The following is a 16390-nucleotide window of genomic DNA, read 5'->3' on the forward strand; positions in this document are numbered from 1 at the left end:
CATGCGCCTAGATTTCGCCGGCTGCTTTTCAAGAGATAAGATTTGTCGCAGCATCTTAGGCGGACAGAAATTTGGAAGCTTCACGTACTAATTGCCAAAAGCAATGTGACGAAAACCATCAAACCGGAGACTCTTCTGTAAAACCCAAGTCACAGAATGAAGACTCTTCTTTCAAACATCCCGTATCTGAGCCCGCTCCTGTCTGTAGTCGGCGGTCACTGCCCTAAACCGGCGGTCTCCCGCATAAGTGACTACGTACCGATCATATTGCTGCTTTTCTGTGTGTCTATGGATCAGCATCACTACTTATTGGTGTGTAAAGCGCATATCAGACACCTGCTACAGTAGTAAATTTCGAATAATCTTCCCTTACACCACACCGGAGCAGAAACTAAGCTTTCGGCAAGCAACCTGTCTCAGGCATGAATTGGCCTGACAGGCACTCATTTGCCCCTCATTCAACGTCGACAAAAGCCCCGCTGATGGCAAAAAAACAACAACAACAAACACTGGATACAGCTCACAGGTAAACGAACCTCGCCGAGAAGGGGGTGCAGAGTTAACAAGGGCCCCTGATAATCAAAAGCCTAACCCCTCCCCCCCAAAAAAATCGCTCCATTTACGTCACTTGTTAATGAGGGGCACTGTTCCTCGTTTTAATGTTAATGTTACTCTTTAACCAGAACAAAAACATTTGTTCGCGTTTTAAAATCGATAAGCGACAGAAGTCATGCATTATGCGGCTGCATGGAAAAATCACTGGCGTTTTTCACTTTACAGCTCCACAGGTTCAGCAAGAGTTCAGTGGACTCTTCCTAACCCGGTGGATCTCAGAAGCCTTACCAGATGTTTCCGCGTTCTTCAAAAATATTGAGGACCCTTGAACGTAGCCTGTAGATCGGGATGGGGCCCAAAATGGAATTGACATGGCTAACCCATGCTCATCTTGAAATGTTCAGTCAGAAAAAATTCAATCAGAATCGATTGCTGCGAAAAATTATGCAGCTTGTTTTGAGCATGCGCGCTCACAGACTTTGCAACAACATTCACGCCCGGCGTTGCAGCCCCGTAGGCCGCGGGGTGGCGGCCCTGCGGCTGACACTAAGCGGTGGACAACGGCCAGACGGAAAAGATAATGCATCTGAGAAAAGTACTTTTGAGCACCTTAGGACATTAATTAGCACATCTGAGAAGAAGTCCGGACGTACATTTCGCCTGTAAGATTTTTAGATTGATAATGAGGACGGCCTTTACAGCACCGCACCTCTGACAGAGGCCTCGGCCTGTATCAGAGGCCTTAACAACACCCCAATGCTGTAAAGGCCTCGGCCTATATCCGAGGCCTTTACAACACCCCAATGAGGTGCTGCAATCCGGTGGTGGAACTGGAAGATTAAAGATAGAATCTCTATTTTCGTGTTGCTAAAACTGCTCCGGAGGTGATACTGCGATACGATCCGGAGGCCCTTGCTGAGGACTCTGTAAGCAGCGAGCAGAAGAACCAAAGCTATATAAAGACAAAACGGAGCGCTTGGTATTAGAGGAACCTCGAGTTTGTCTCGAAATATAAATGTATAGGAACAATATAATATTTAGGGATAAATATAAACATATGCGTTCGTCGTGCAGGATAGGATAAGATGCGGTCATTTACCACATAAAGCGCTTGCGTCCAGCGCAGTTTGAGGAAGATGACTGGTGAGCTAGGTAAATCGGCATGCATTTTTACGGTGATACAAAAGCATCACCTTAAACACAAGTAGCGCGACTTAAATCTGAAAAGTAGTGGGAGGGGCGGCTAACATCGTTGGCCCCCACTTTAAAAAGAGGGGTAACGATGCCCTCCCCCGGTCCCTACACCCCTCCTTCTACCGCGAATCAAACGCAGACAGTCTACAAGCGGTTACCACGGTTAAAAAGACGCCACGCGGTTCCACGCGCCGATCTGTAATGCTTGATGCCGTAAGAATATTCGTGCCATTCTTTAGAAGCCATCTGTACGCTGGTGACTGCCCGGATCCAGTGGCACGTGCCAAAAAGAGCCGAAAATGCAGGTCACATTCAGAGAGAGATGCGCAGATGCCGCACCAGCAACGACGCAACGACGGCAACGGCAACGACGCAGCGCAGCGCCACTGCATCAGAGAGGGCAGACAAGGACTGGGACGAACACATGCAGAAGGTTGCCACAGCTACCAGAATTCCACAGATAAGCATGAGATTGACGGCAAGCTAAGCACAATCCTGCACAAAGAGGAACACACGTGGGTGGAGCGTTCCGGTCAGGCGGCTAAGGAACGCAGGCCTCCAGGTGCAGGCACGGCAGGCGATACTTACTTTCGGGGTCCCAGATCCACGTTTTCACAGCAGGCTTTTCTTTCTTCTGTTTCTGAAATCAGCAGGAGCGCCGGTCAGAGGGGGCACCTTGCTCAGAGGCGGCGCTCTGCTCAGAGGTGGCGTCCTGCTTAGAGGTGGTGCCCTGCTCAGAGGTGGCACCTTGCTCAGAGGCGGCGTCCTGCTCAGAAGTGACGCCCCGCTCAGAGGTGGCACCCTGCTCAGAGGCGGTGCCCTGCTCAGAGGTGACACCCTACTCAGAGGTGACGTCCCGCTCAGGGGTGACGCCCTGCTCGGAGGCGGTGCCCTGCTCAAAGGTGGCGTCCGCCGGCCAGACCGCGCCCATATCGAGGGCGTCACGCAGTCGCGGCCCGCACCGCCCGGGCGTGGGAACATCAGAACGCGCGCCCGAGAACAAACACAGACAACGGCCGGCCGCGGACCCGGTGTAGCGCCACTCAGATGCACTTTTATCGAGGACGTTGTGACGGCCTACACACGGTCAACCATGACTGATGGGACGACATGGTTTGCACATGCTATGTGAGCGACATAGTCTGCGACGGCTCTTAATGGCGCTACCACACGCATCTTCAATGAGTCTCAGACCAGCACTTGTCAATTTCCGCATGGAGTGTGTTAAATGAATGTGGAAAATATAACTTTACCAAATACACGACGCATATTGATTCATAGAATACATATGATCAGGGAGGTGGGGGAGAGGGGGAAGCGCCGCTGGGCCACTATGCGCACACGTCGCTGAGCGGAACCTATCCCGACCCCCGCCCACAGCGCGTGGACTTATTCCGACTAAGACTCAAAACAGCGCGGCAAAGCTGATCGGGCTCCGGTGTCGGCTCAAATACAGAGGCTCAGCGCCGGAGTCCGTTACAGTGGCGCTCATCCTGGTATCAACACTCATAAGATACAGCCCCTATGGGCACATAGTAGGCCGGCATGAATGGAGCCAATACTTTCCTCGAGGAGCCAAACGTCAAATATCGCCCGAAAGCCTGCTAGTTTGGACCAAGTTCCGGCGAAATCGTCGAGTATGTGGTGTAAAAACTAAGGTCAGGCAAGGTGGAAGGAGAGACCCGTTAGCTACATCCCTGTAATTCGGCGTGCATGTAAACCGGACCGCGATGCGCTGAATGCCACGTGATGCTCATGAACAACGTTGGGGTCATATAAGCTCAATTTCTGAACTCGAGCCGTCTCAGCGATGGGTCTGGCAAAAACGACATGCTCAGCAACGACTCCCTCCATCATCATCATCATCATCGGAACCAATTTCATCTCAATCACAACTCGGCTGATTCCAGAGTTGATCATGATTCCCTCAAGGTCATGGGAGTCAGCCAACACATCACCATTAGTATCGCCGTTTTTAAGTCCTAATGAGCACAGAACGCCTCCTTACCCAGTCATCTTCCTCAAACAAGAAATCTCCATCGTAGCTTTTCTTCTGTTTATTTGCGAGCGCTACGGAACACAAAGCCACGGCGAGTGCTACCGCGAGCAGCCGCATGGTTTGGACGGCAGTGTCGTAAGGGAACACCACAACAAGGCTGCTGCACACCGGTGCCGCTAATACATCACCTCTCACCACAGCACCGATCGACACGCCCTGCCGCCACCCCTACACCGCACTGGCACGAAGTAATCTCTGAGCCTCGCGATATCACCACCACGCCGATCGAGGCTCCACCGCACAGGCGCGGTGTTTTGTTTAGTAGGCGCAGCCAGCGCCGCACCCTCTTCGCGCTCATTAGGCTCCGCCCAGCGGCGGCGTCCACCAATGGGGTCAGGGAGCTGAGCGTAAGAAAATTTGGGAGGCACTGGAATATTTGTGAAAATGATACGTATATTTAGCCGGAGTTTTCAAAACTTTCTTGACTGTCTTCTGTACAAATAAGACTTTGTTTGACATTTTAGGGCCTCTGGAAATGTGTGAATTTAGCTACTGCATTTCATGAAACATGCTGGACATTAAGCTTTTGTCAGTAATGCTGTGTTAAATTATAATTGTAATGCAATGTTTGGAATCCAATTTCAAGGTCAATGCATGCCTACTGGATGTGCTAGCCGAAGTTCACAAACATATTGAGATGTTGTTTTGGGAGTGATGCCGTTCGCTCTACGTGACGACGAAGGTGGCGCACAACGGGAGTAGCCCAGACGAGAAACAGCGCAGCAAATTGTACAGCCGCGGGCGTAACAGGGGACGTGGCGTCCATGGCTGTTGACCTGTGCGTGGACGTTGTGGGATGACGAATTGACGAGTTGAGTCGTGTGACGTGGAGATATTGGGTGGATAGGTACGCGATGTTGAGAAAGCATAAGGGTTGATGGTGTGCATGTGAGCGGGCCTGGGCCGGTTTGTGCCTCGTGTACCTGTGCAATGGTCGGCTTTTTCGGGCGGCGGGTTGTCACGGTCGTTGTACCGCTACCCTGGACTTAGTGACTGTTTGTGGACATGTTTTTTCATCCAGGAAGAGGTACAAGCGAATGACTGGTCAAGCTGGACATATGCCACCTACTTTGTAAGAACACATTAGGCATTCATGGTCATCTTTAAGAGAGGGGATGCCATAATTGGCCATGAAACAAACATTTTATGTATCAGTTACAGTCTTGGCTTTAATGTGTAATAATTGAGATTAAGACTGCACTGATGTACTTGGTGTTTTGTAAGTGTGCAGTACAAATGTTCACAATGACTGAGTGGACCATGGGGCTGCAAAAATATGTGATTACTGTCTGGCATGTGACATGGAAACATTCAGATATGCCACACAAACACATGCACAAGGGGGCGACTGGGCATATCAATGGAGACTAGGGGTGTAGGTGCACTTTCCTACCTAAGTTAGAAAAAATCATTGCACACCATTCGTCGTGTTTAAGGCAGCACAAATAGTAAATAATCTCAAAACAGGTAGAATCATGCTCCTACCTTCGAATTTCATTAACTTCGATGGCGGGCTCCCGAGCGCCGCGCACACCGCACCGCCTGGACTCCCCAGCGCCGTTTATGGGTTGCTGTTGCGTAAATACAATATTTCTGCTTACCAAGACCTGTACAAAATGTATGGGACCAAGGTAAACCATTTGTCGTGTTTAAGGCGGAGCATATCGTAAATAATTTCAAAACAGATAGAATCATGCTCCTACAGAATCATGCTCCTACCCTTGAATTTTAATAAATACGATAGCGAGTTCCCGAGCGCCGCACGCACTGCACCGCACGCACTGCACCACACCGCCTCGACTCCCAAGCCCAGAACATATCCTAAACTAGCCTAACCTAACCAAACCTAACCTAACCTAACCTAGCCTAACCTAACCTAGCCTAGCCTAACCTAACCTAAACTAACCTAACCTAACCTAACCTAACCTAACCTAACCTAGCCTAACCTAACCTGACCTAACCTAACCTACCCTAACTGAGAATAGACCAGAGCCTAAGCTAAGCTAAGCTAAGCCAGCCTGACCTGACCTAACCTAACCTAACCTAACCTAACCTAACCTGAGAAAAGACCAGAACCTAAGCTTAGCTAAGCTAACCTACCCTAACCTAACCTAACCTAACCTAATTAACCTAACCTAACCTAACTCAACCTAACCTAACCTCCCCACCCTATATCCCCTTCAACCCAGCATCCCATAGCTAAGCTAAGCTAAGCTAGCCTGACCTGACCTGACCTGACCTGACCTGACCTGACCTGACCTGACCTGACCTAACCTTACCTAACCTAACCTAACCTAACCTAACCTAACCTAACCTGAGCTTAGATATAAGCTCATAGGCCTTATGAGCTTAGATATAAGCTAATAGACCAGAACCTAAGCTTAGCTAAGCTAACCTACCCTAACCTAGCTAACCTATCCTAACCTAACCTAATGTAACCTAACCTAACCTAACCTAACCTCCCCACCCTATATCCCCTTCAACCCAGCATCCCATTGGCATCCATGTTCCATGCCATATATAGGTGCCATATAGTGAGCTTTTATTTAGCTGTCATGTTCTCATTTTGCTTCACATTCCCCACCCAATCCCCCTGCAACCCATGGTCCCGTTGGCGTCGAGGATCAAATTTCATGGATTCTTGTTACCTTGGCCCGGTACATTTTTATGGTTCTTGATGCTGCTTGATGCACAGTAATGTTGTGACCCGCGCAGTAATGGCGCCGGTGTCGCGGGTGCTGTGTGTGTGCGGCGCTCGGGAGTTCGCCATCGTAATTATAAAAAAATTGAAGGTAAGATTATGAATCTACCTGTTTTGTGATCATTTACGATATGTCCTGCCTTAAACACGACGAATGGTTTACTTTGGTCCCGTACATTTTGTAGAGTTCTTGGTAAGCAGAAATATTGTGTTTACGCAACGGCAACGCAGAAACGGCGCTAGGGAGTCTTTTGCTTAGGTGTGTTAAAAAATGATCCCCAAGGCTTGTTCTGATGCTCAAAACTTGAAGCAATGTGCCTTGGCTTTCTTTCATAGCAACCAACACACCACTCATTGTGTTATACCTTTAGCTCTTTAAGTCTGTAAAATTCCAGTCTGTAGCATATTTTTTCTTATGCACAAGACACACACTCAAGGCCAATGCACTGAACCTCTGGATGGTGTACACTAAGCTGAGGCCAGACTCACTTGGGCTGAATGTCTGCCTCGTATGGTGCATTGTGATTGAGCCTGATTCTATAGCCAACTGTCGGCAGGTGGTTATAAGGACACAGGTGTTAATGACTGTGCCTTTTTACCTGTTTTTCCTGTCACGTATTATGCTTCAAGTTAGGTAGCAGGGATGTTACCAGATATCACAAAATGCACCGCCGATGTGATCTACCAAATAGACAGCAGATAGGTAGCTTTCATGCAATATGCCACTCTGTCTGCATAGTGAATTGAATATGGGTGCAATATGAAGGCCACGCTGAAATTATTTTGCCATTGCTGCATGGCTGTTCTCAGATCAAAGCTGAAATGGTGCTCAAGGATATTGTAACTCCTGATGCTGTTTTCAGCTGTTTTATATTTTAAAGCTGTTGCAAGCTTAGGGCTTATATAACAGCAGTTTTAAAAATAACTAATCTGAATCTTTTGAATGGGTGGATTTCTGGGATCAGCACTCACAATAAACAGTGCCTGTTGTGTGAGCTGTGACCCCTACCATCTGATCGCACAATTCCAGGCAAGGGCAACGGCAGAATTTAGTCGTGAAATCTTAATGTGCTGCGATGCTCGGCATGGTCCATCCAGCCCTCTGATGTCAACTAACCTTAAGTGTGACAGCTGCCATTGGGCTGCAGGCCATACCTGCCAAGGGCAAATATCGAGCACCCTGAACAGATTCGAACCCACCCCTCACCGATGGGTGGATCGCAATGCTGGTGCTCTAACCAACTGAGCCACTGTGACAGATGTATGAGTCTACCGTAGCAGGTTTTGCTTTTGCAAGATGCTGGTTCTACCAGACATGTATTGAGTTCAAATGTCATATTTGAAGCTATATGCAACATCTGTCTACACCTCTCCTACCCAATTCACAGCATCCTGCCCACTGTGACTGTGTGACCTTTGTATGACCTAATATTCTTACAATTTCTGTTTGCCTGTCTGGCTGTGTGGTGACCCTGTTATATACCTGTCATGACCTCTGATCTCAGGCAGGCCACATGGCTGTCCTGCACCACAGGCCTGCTCACAGTGTCTCCATCTCTTACCCCTGTCTTGCCTCTATCTGACCTCATCAGACAGTCAGACAGTCATCAATGTTTGACCTCAGTCTGACTTCCCCAGCAACGATCTCTGACCTTTGTCCGCTCCGGCAGGCTGCGCGGTGACCCCGCGCCTGTTAGCCCGCCGGTCATGACCTTCTCGCCAGCCAGCATCCGCAGCCTCACGGCCGGGGGCGCGACGGCGGCGGCCGGCGCCGAGACGGGCCGACCCAAGCTCACACACAGCTTGCTACACCAGTTCAATGCGCGCAACGCCCGCTCCATCGCTGTGGCGCTGGTGCTGGTGTTCATATCGTACCACGGCCTGGTGCGGCTGGTGTACGGCACCGACTCGTGCGCGTGGCTGCTGGCGCGCGGCGAGTACCACGCCGGCGCCGCCTGGCAGCCCTACGGCTGCATGGTGCACACGTACACCGTGCGCGACTCGCGCCGCTGCATGCGCTACCTCGAGTTCCTCGGCCAGCGCAACCACCTGGCGTTCGTGGGCGACTCGCGCGTGCGGCAGCTGTACGCGGCGTTCGTGACGCAGTTCGGCGAGACGGTGCCGCCGGCGGAGGGCGCACGCCGCCACGAGGACCTGGTCTACGAGGACGCCCAGCTGGGCCTGCGCGTGCAGTTCCTGTGGCGGCCGCTGGTGGACGAGCGCCTGCTGGGTGACGTGATCGAGTGGCGCGAGGCGCCGGCCGCCCGGCTGCCGCGCGTGCTCGTGCTCGGCAGCGCCACGCACGCCATCAAGACGTTCAACGGCTCGGAAACGGCGCTGAGGGCGTACACGAGGAACGTGACGCGGCTGGGCGCCGTGCTGGACCAGCTGGCCGGCGCCGGCGTGCGCGTGCTATGGACCGTGCAGGAGCCCGTGTTCTATGACCGGCTGGCAGAGCGGCGGCGCGCCATCACTAATGAACAGGTGAGGCTGCCCTGTGGCCGCCAGCGGGTCAGGCGCTGGTGAGCACAGGTCTCATGCTGCTGATGGCGTTGGTGTGTGCAGAGATGGCTTGGCTGTCTAAGTTTGACAGGCTCCTGCTGAAAGTACTTGTCTTGGCAGCTTTGGCACGTTCACCTATACCTTCAGCAGGACATCGGTAAAACCGGTGTGTCGGTGTGTCAATGAAACCTACAGCCATATCTGTGTGTTGGTGTGTCATTGAAACTGTGTGTGTGTGCCATGTGTCAGTGAAACCTTCAGCCACATGTCAGCAAACCTTCAGCCATGTGTCAGCAGAACCATTAGCTATGTGTCAACAAAACCTTCAGCCGTGCATCAGTGAAACCTTCGGCCATATGTTAGCAGACCTTCAGCCATGAGGTAGCAAAACCTTCAGCCATGTGTCAGTAAACCTTCAGCCATGTGTCGGCAGAACCCTTAGCTATGTGCCAACAAAGCCTTCAGCCATGCATCAGTGAAACCTTCAGCCATATGTCAGCAAACCTCCAGCCATGTGTCATGAAACCTTCAGCCATGTGTCGGCAGAACCCTCAGCTATGTGTCAGCAAGACCTTCAGCCATGAGTCAGCAAAACCTTCAGTCATGTGTAAATGACACCTTCAGTCATGTGTTCATGAAGCGTTCAGCCATGTGTCAGTGAAGCCCCCAGCTGCATGTCAGCAAAACTTTCAGCCATGTGTAAGTGAAACCCTCAGTCATATGTCAGTGAAACCTCCAGCCATGAGGTAGCAAAACCTTCAGCCATGTGTCAGCGAAGCCTTGAGCCAGGCGTCAGCAAAACATTCAGCCATGCGTCGAGAGGGGCATGTACTGTGTTTTTGTGATGGCTGGCACATTGCTGCTGATGGGCTTGAAGGCGTCGCTCGATCTCTTATGTCTGTAGATGCTGCTTTGATAGGAGGGCTCTTTTCGTATTGAATTCTGGGTATCCGGTGCCATGTTTGTGCTGTGTCCAGCTTCTTGGATTGTCTAAGTTGCGGCGTTAACGTCTTCAATTGCTAGAAACAATTTTAAAGTCCTGCAGTTTGCTCATTCAAGTTATTCTGACAATACCACTCGATACGGCTCATTCGCCTGGCTCGAGCCGTCGAACTTGTGCCAAGTTGCACCGCCAAAAGACCGGACAGCGCTGTCCTCAGACTAAGACCCAACTTTGTTCGAGCAAAATACGATGAGGGTTTGCAATATGTCGAGTGACGCGCTGCCTCAGACGGAGCACTTGCAACTAAAATTGTTCTGCCCCGTTTATGAGTGGACCACGCGAAGCTCCAGGGCACCTTATGAGGAACAGCTGAATCTCTCACTGACACCCACCTTGCCAATGCCTGACGTGGAAGCTGCCGCTCCGACTGTGGTGTGAGGCCGACATCACGCTGCTTGCCTGCGGTTAGCCTGCCGCTCGCTCGTTTTGGGACGTCATTTCTCTTGTGTTTGTCTGCGAGCCGTGCTGTTTGTTTGCTGATCACCTGTAGGGCCGTGAGTTGCCGCTGTCATTGGACACGCTCAACGCCCCGGCGGGAACCTCAAGCTGGCTGTAATGGTCAGACGCGCCGTACTGACCACCCGCTTTCACATCGATCAGTCCGCGGACAGACCCCTGTCAGGTGTGACATTGCACTGACCACTCGCTTCCACATCGATCAGTCCGCGGACAGACCCCTGTGAGGTGTGACGGTAGCTCTGTCGGCTAACATTGACGTCAAGTGTCACTGTAGCCTTATTCCTGTAGCCCTACTGTAGCCTTATTCCTCGGAGAAAACCAGGAGAATGGAGATGTAGTCGGGTTTACATTTCGGCAACATGTCTTTATCGAAACCATAGCAGAAGCGAATATTCACCTCGCATTCTATTTATGTTGTTATCTTATCAACCAAACTATATCTCCATTCTCCTGGTTTTTCTCCGAGGAATAAGACAAATAGGACTGTCTTATCTATGTGAATAATGTTCCTCTCTAATGCACTGAGCAACTCAAGTGCGCCCGCCCGGCTGCCCAGCTGACCGCGTCCCCGTCCCTGCCCCCAGATTGACCTGTACAACGCGGCGGCGCGCCGCGTGCTCGCCAGCACGCGCGTCCGTCTCTGGGAGAGCAACCGGCTAATCGGCAGCGGGCGGCTCTCCGAGAGCCGGGACGGGCTGCACGCGGGCCCGCGCGCCCAGGGCCACGTGGTCCAGCTGCTGATGAACCTCTACTGCAACGACCGCATGAACTACAACGACGGCACGTGCTGCAGCGGCGGCGAGCCCGTCACGCGGCTGCAGGTGGTGACGTTTGCTGGCTTCGCCAGCTGCGTGGTGGCGGCGGCGGCGCTGCGCGGGTTGCGCTGGCTGCGGCAGCGCCGCCGGCGGCCGGGCGAGCCCGAGGAGCCGGAGCCGGCCGCCGGCGGCGCGTACGCACTCGTCACTGCGCTCGCCCGGCTCGGCATCATCATGGCCTACTTCTTCCTCTGCGACCGCACGACGTTCTTCATGAAGGAGAACCGCTACTTCACGCCGCTGAACTTCTGGCTGCCGCTGGGTTATTTGGTCGTGCTGGGGCTGTTCTTCAATGAGGAGGGCCGCCATACGAATCTGCTGCACAGGGACCAGACGGAGGAGTGGAAGGGCTGGATGCAGCTGACCATCCTGGTGTACCACATGACGGCCGCCAGCAAGGTGCTGCCCATCTACATGCACATCCGCGTGCTCGTCTCCAGCTATCTCTTCCTCACCGGCTACGGACACTTCATGCTCTTCTGGAAGACGGGCCAGACCAACCTGGTGCGCTTCTTCAAGGTGGTTTTCCGCATGAACATGCTGACGGTGACGCTGTGCTTCTGCATGAATCGGCCGTACCAATTCTACTACTTCGTGCCGCTCGTCACCTTCTGGTACGTCATGCTGTTTATCATGTTGGTGGTGCCGCCGCGTGTCACGGCCAAGTCCAGCGAGAACAACCACGTGCAGTACCTCTACCTGGTCATCAAGTTCATCGTCTTCTTCTCCGTGGTCATCATCCTCTTCATGTCGGAGGTCTTCTTCGAAAAGATCTTCGTGATGCGGCCGTGGAAGGCGCTGTACGTCACAGAGGACGATGACATTCACCAGTGGTGGTTTCGCTGGCAGCTGGACCGCTTCAGCGTCGCCTTCGGCATGCTCTTCGCATTCCTTTACGTGTTGGCGCGCCGGCACTTGCCCCTGGACGACAACTCACCGGGCAACCTGCTCTCCGGCAACCTGGCCCTCACGGCCGTCTTCCTCTCGCTGGCCGGCCTCGGTGGCTACAGCACCTTCACCTTCATGTGCAGCAGCAAGCCCGACTGCAACCGCGTGCACCCGTACATTGTGTTCATTCCCATCCTGAGCTACGTCGTGCTGCGCAACATCGTTGGCTGCTTGCGCACGCGCTACTCGTCTCTGTTCGCCTGGTTCGGCCGCATCTCCCTGGAGCTCTTCATCGGCCAGTACCACATCTGGCTGGCGGCCAATACGTACGGCGTGCTGGTGCTGGTGCCGCTGTACCCGGTGCTGAACGTGCTCATCACGTCCTTCATCTTCATCTGCGTCAGCCTGGAGGTGCACCGCATCACGGACGAGCTGACGCCCGTGCTGGTGCCTAACGACTGGCGCCTCTGCCTGCGCAACTTCGTCATCTTCGTGCTCGTGCTGGTGCCCATCGGCGTGCACGACGGCATGTTCTAGGAGCGCGCGGCCAGCTGTGGGCGTGCCGAAGTGGAATCCGCTGCTGACCTGGGCATCTTTAAGGGCGGGGTTGCTGTGAAGACTCTGGGGGAGGAGTCGTGCGGACCTGGTGCCGGCGCCGTGGGCGGCGGGCTGGGAGCGCGGCGGCGGGCAGGCGCCGGCCGGTGCTGGCGGGCCGTCGTCCGCTGGCGGGCCTCGCCGGCGGAGAGCCGCCTGCACGTCATCGTCGGTCCCGGCGTCCCCCTCCCCTCCCTGCCGGTACCCGGCCAGCACGCTCCAGACATGGTTGTGAACGGGCACGTGTGGCGGCGTTGCCCCCTGTTGATTAGTTCTAAGCGCACACGACGTGGTGAGTCTGGGCGAGCTGGGCTGCCGGCTGGGACGAAAGTTTGAGAACCGCGGCCCTCCCGGCTGCGGGCTCGCGACATGTGCGGTAGTTGAGTTCGAGAACCGCGACCAGCTGCTCCCGCTGGCCGCCGGTGGGATTGGTGGCGCGGTTTGAGAGCGGCTCTTTGACCGGTCGCTCGGCGGACGGCCCGGGGCGGCCGGCCACGCGACCGCTGACGGTCCGCGCCGTACAGCTCTATCGCACGGTCTTTGCGATGCAGCGGCGGCGGTCACACCGCCTCCAGACTGCTCAGACATGGCTCCGCCTCTTGCGCGGCGGCGAGACTGAGCCCCGTCAGAGACGTGAGGGCGTACGTCTGAGATCTCCGCGGCGAGGGTGGGCTAGCCCGCTCTCGACCCGGGCGGAGGCCGCTGCTCGTGGTGCGCCAGCGGCGCGCTGTGCCTTCAGAGACCTGCGTGCTGTCCAGGTCGCCGCGGTCAGGTCCCAACACAAACCCGGTGGACACCTGAAGTCTGGTTTTTCTTCGGTTTGCGGCCCAGCTGTGCTCTGGTCGCTGCTCGGGCAGTCATCGAACGTCCGTGCGAGCGTTAGCTGACGTCATCTAACGTCATTTACGCGAGCGACTCGTGTTCATTGATTATCCCGCTGACGCCTCCACACTAACGGACCTGCGCAGACCGCGTTTCTGCGCGAGCGGCACGTGACATTCGTGTGGTGCACGGTGTGCCACGCGGATGTATGCAAAGGACGTGCCGTTGTCGCGTCCGCGCACCAAAGTGAAGTCTGTGCTGGGCCAGTACAGAGGAAACATTTGGGCATTAATGTGTGTGATCCGGTCTATCGCCCGTGTGTCTGGAGGCCGCCGAGTCTATGGGGTTTGTTTCCGAAGCTTCAGTCTTCTCCGACTGCACCGGTGGGAGGGCCATCTCGGCGTCGCCGTCGCTGCTGTGCCAGCGCTGGCCGCCGTCGACTACAGCTGGCTGCAGCTGGCCGCCGCTGGCTGCCGCTGGCCGCCGTTGGCTGCAGCTGGCCGCCGTTGGCTGCAGCTGGCCGCCGTTGGCTGCAGCTGGCCGCCGCTGACCGCCGCTGGCTGCAGCTGGCTGCCGCGGACGCAGTTCTGGCGCTCGCGGCGACAGTGGCGCCCCGTGTCCCAGCTTTTGAGTTTCTGAATGTGCTGTAGTGACGGCCACGAGCCGCGCGGGGGACGGCGCAATATCTGGGAAAGGTACAATTCGAACTCGGGCTGCCGGCTCACTGTCGGCGATTCCGAGCCGGTTTTCTGTGAGCAAGTTGAGCAGGGTCGGTCCAATGGAAACGGGTCCCAGACTGTTTTGTTGGTCTCCCAGTTAGTCTTCGATGAAGTATCCCTGTGATGCGACGGCTCCGCCTTGGTTGGCACGCGCCTGGTCCTTCAATGCGTCGACAGTGGCACTAGCATGCGTTTGGCTGTTATCAGTTGACACCAACAGCTGGCGGTCTTTCTTCTCCGTTTGTGGTGCACGGTGTGATTTCTGAGTCTTTGTTTGATAAGTTATCTCACGCTAGCGTTAAGCTCGTACTCATCTTCTCTCAGGTGTTCATGGCGATGGTTGACTGTGTGGATGATGCGAGTGAGCCCATGCTCAGTCCATGTCATTTTCTAGCAGCCAGTCGATTGTAGCTCACTCATTTGTTGGAATCGTTCGCGTGGTGTGCGTGCAATATCGGGCCCTTTGTGGTGTAATTGGACATATTAATCCAGTAAGTTTGGTGGTATGAATGGCCTTGCACCGAACGCTGCGGGCTGGGGTAGCTCCAAAATTTATCAGCCCTGCATCTTATCTGAGCCTGCGCCAACCCGGAATCCCGTCTAACCCCGCGCCAACCCTGAATCCTGTAGGCCCGCGCCAGTCCTGAACCCCGTCTAAGCCTGAGCCAACCCTGAATCCCATCTAAGCCCACGCCAACCCTGAGTCCTGTATAAGCCCGCACCAACCCTGCATCCCGCCTCAGCCCGCGCCAGTGACTCATCTGGCCGTGGCTGGACCTGTCCCATCACCTGACGTTTACCTGTTCCGCTCTGTGGGTGGCCACGTGTGCTTGTACGGTCCAGCCTCCCTGGAGTGCCGCATGTCTCCAGCCAGGCGTCAGAGGCAGCCGTCGGGGGTCGCGTGGGCTCGCTCGGTTCGTTTGACTGCCGACTAAATGGTCTTGACTGCGGGGGAGGCTGCGAACCGGCGTATGCGCCGTTGTATGAGAGTTCGGTGAGGTTCTGTTGCGGGCTCTGTGGAGGGTTGGATGTTGTGTTCCCCTGCTGAATCATGTCAGTCGATGTTGTTTTGTTTATGCGACGTCTGCATCTAGCATATATACCATCTGAGACTCATTGATTTAACCTCTAACTGCGAGGGGGGAAGGTGTGAGATTGCCGATTTTGTAAGCTTTATGTGAACACTGTGAGACTGGGCATTATGATGATGACTTCTGGCATGGCTGGTGGTTAGCTGTCGTTCTGTAGCCATTGTAGCGTGGTGTTGGGTGTATTGTATAACATGAACCGACTGGTGGTCTGCGCCGCTTGCTGTGTTATCTGCGGTCTATGGCTGGGGTCAGTGATTGCGACATTCTCTGCTATTGCATGTTGGCGTGAACAAACGGAACAAATACGATGTATACCATGTTACACCGTCGTGTTTCTTGGCTGCGCGATGCCTCGGTGCGAGTGTTGTGTGGAACCGTAAAGCAAACTGCAGCGGTAAAGAATGACTTCCACACACAGCAGACGTAGGTGGAACCACCTCGACCTCATGCGAGGTCACCGGGACTAGTCTACCCCGGTCACCTAGGTCAAAGTCGGGGGTTCGGTCCAGGATTATTAAGGTCGCGCAGCAAAAGCGTAGTAATGTGGATTGCGTGCACATATAATATTCCGAAGCACGGATATGTCGGCCGCCGTCGTATCAATTTGGTCACCGTGTTATCTTGTATAGTTGCGTGGGGAGCCGTCCGCGTCTTTACCGCCAGTTACTGTGCTATTGCCGTCCCCGGCCGCTGCTTTGCTGGCTCAACTAAAGCGCATTCCACCAGCAACTGGGAAAGGCCAACACGCCCAAAATAACATCGCGGCTATGACAGTTGGGTTCAAGCCATGCTAAGCCGTCAGAAAAGGACGGTAGTGTCGCGAGATTTTCATTCTAAGGGCTCTTCGTCTTTCCGGCATTGTGTTTTGCGTGCACCTTCAATAGCGTCAGGGTAGAAGGTTGCGAGGCGCCCCGCGTTTCCAGATATGCATGGTCAGTTCGACCTCGTGCTACGTCTCCACGGCCAGTCGTGACCTAAAACGAGGTCG

The 16390-nt window shown here is 54.2% G+C and overlaps 2 protein-coding genes across 2 annotated transcripts in view; one reads left to right on the forward strand and one right to left on the reverse strand.

The window, feature by feature from the left end:
- The window catches only part of Cow (Proteoglycan Cow), a 74067-nt gene extending 70000 nt beyond the window's left edge, over nucleotides 1–4067 (reverse strand). Inside the window, exons 1-2 of the mRNA XM_037224212.1 lie at nucleotides 3758–4067; nucleotides 2338–2389 (exon numbers count right to left, since the gene is read on the reverse strand). Coding sequence (XP_037080107.1) covers nucleotides 2338–2389; nucleotides 3758–3865 — 160 coding nt within the window. The 5' untranslated portion in view covers nucleotides 3866–4067. The remainder of the gene's footprint in view (nucleotides 1–2337; nucleotides 2390–3757) is intronic.
- A 484-nt stretch (nucleotides 4068–4551) lies between these two features.
- Nucleotides 4552–14041, forward strand: LOC119091017 (N-acetylneuraminate 9-O-acetyltransferase). The gene is made up of 3 exons (XM_037213742.1): nucleotides 4552–4655; nucleotides 8180–8993; nucleotides 11058–14041. The coding sequence occupies exons 2-3, from the start codon at nucleotides 8217–8219 to the stop codon at nucleotides 12711–12713; spliced, it is 2433 nt and encodes an 810-aa protein (XP_037069637.1). The 5' UTR covers nucleotides 4552–4655; nucleotides 8180–8216; the 3' UTR covers nucleotides 12714–14041.
- Nucleotides 14042–16390: the final 2349 nt, after the last annotated feature.

This window comes from Pollicipes pollicipes, unplaced genomic scaffold (genome assembly GCF_011947565.3).
Source record: "Pollicipes pollicipes isolate AB1234 unplaced genomic scaffold, Ppol_2.1 Scaffold_1600;HRSCAF=1878_pilon_pilon_pilon, whole genome shotgun sequence".
NCBI lineage: Eukaryota > Metazoa > Arthropoda > Thecostraca > Pollicipedomorpha > Pollicipedidae > Pollicipes > Pollicipes pollicipes.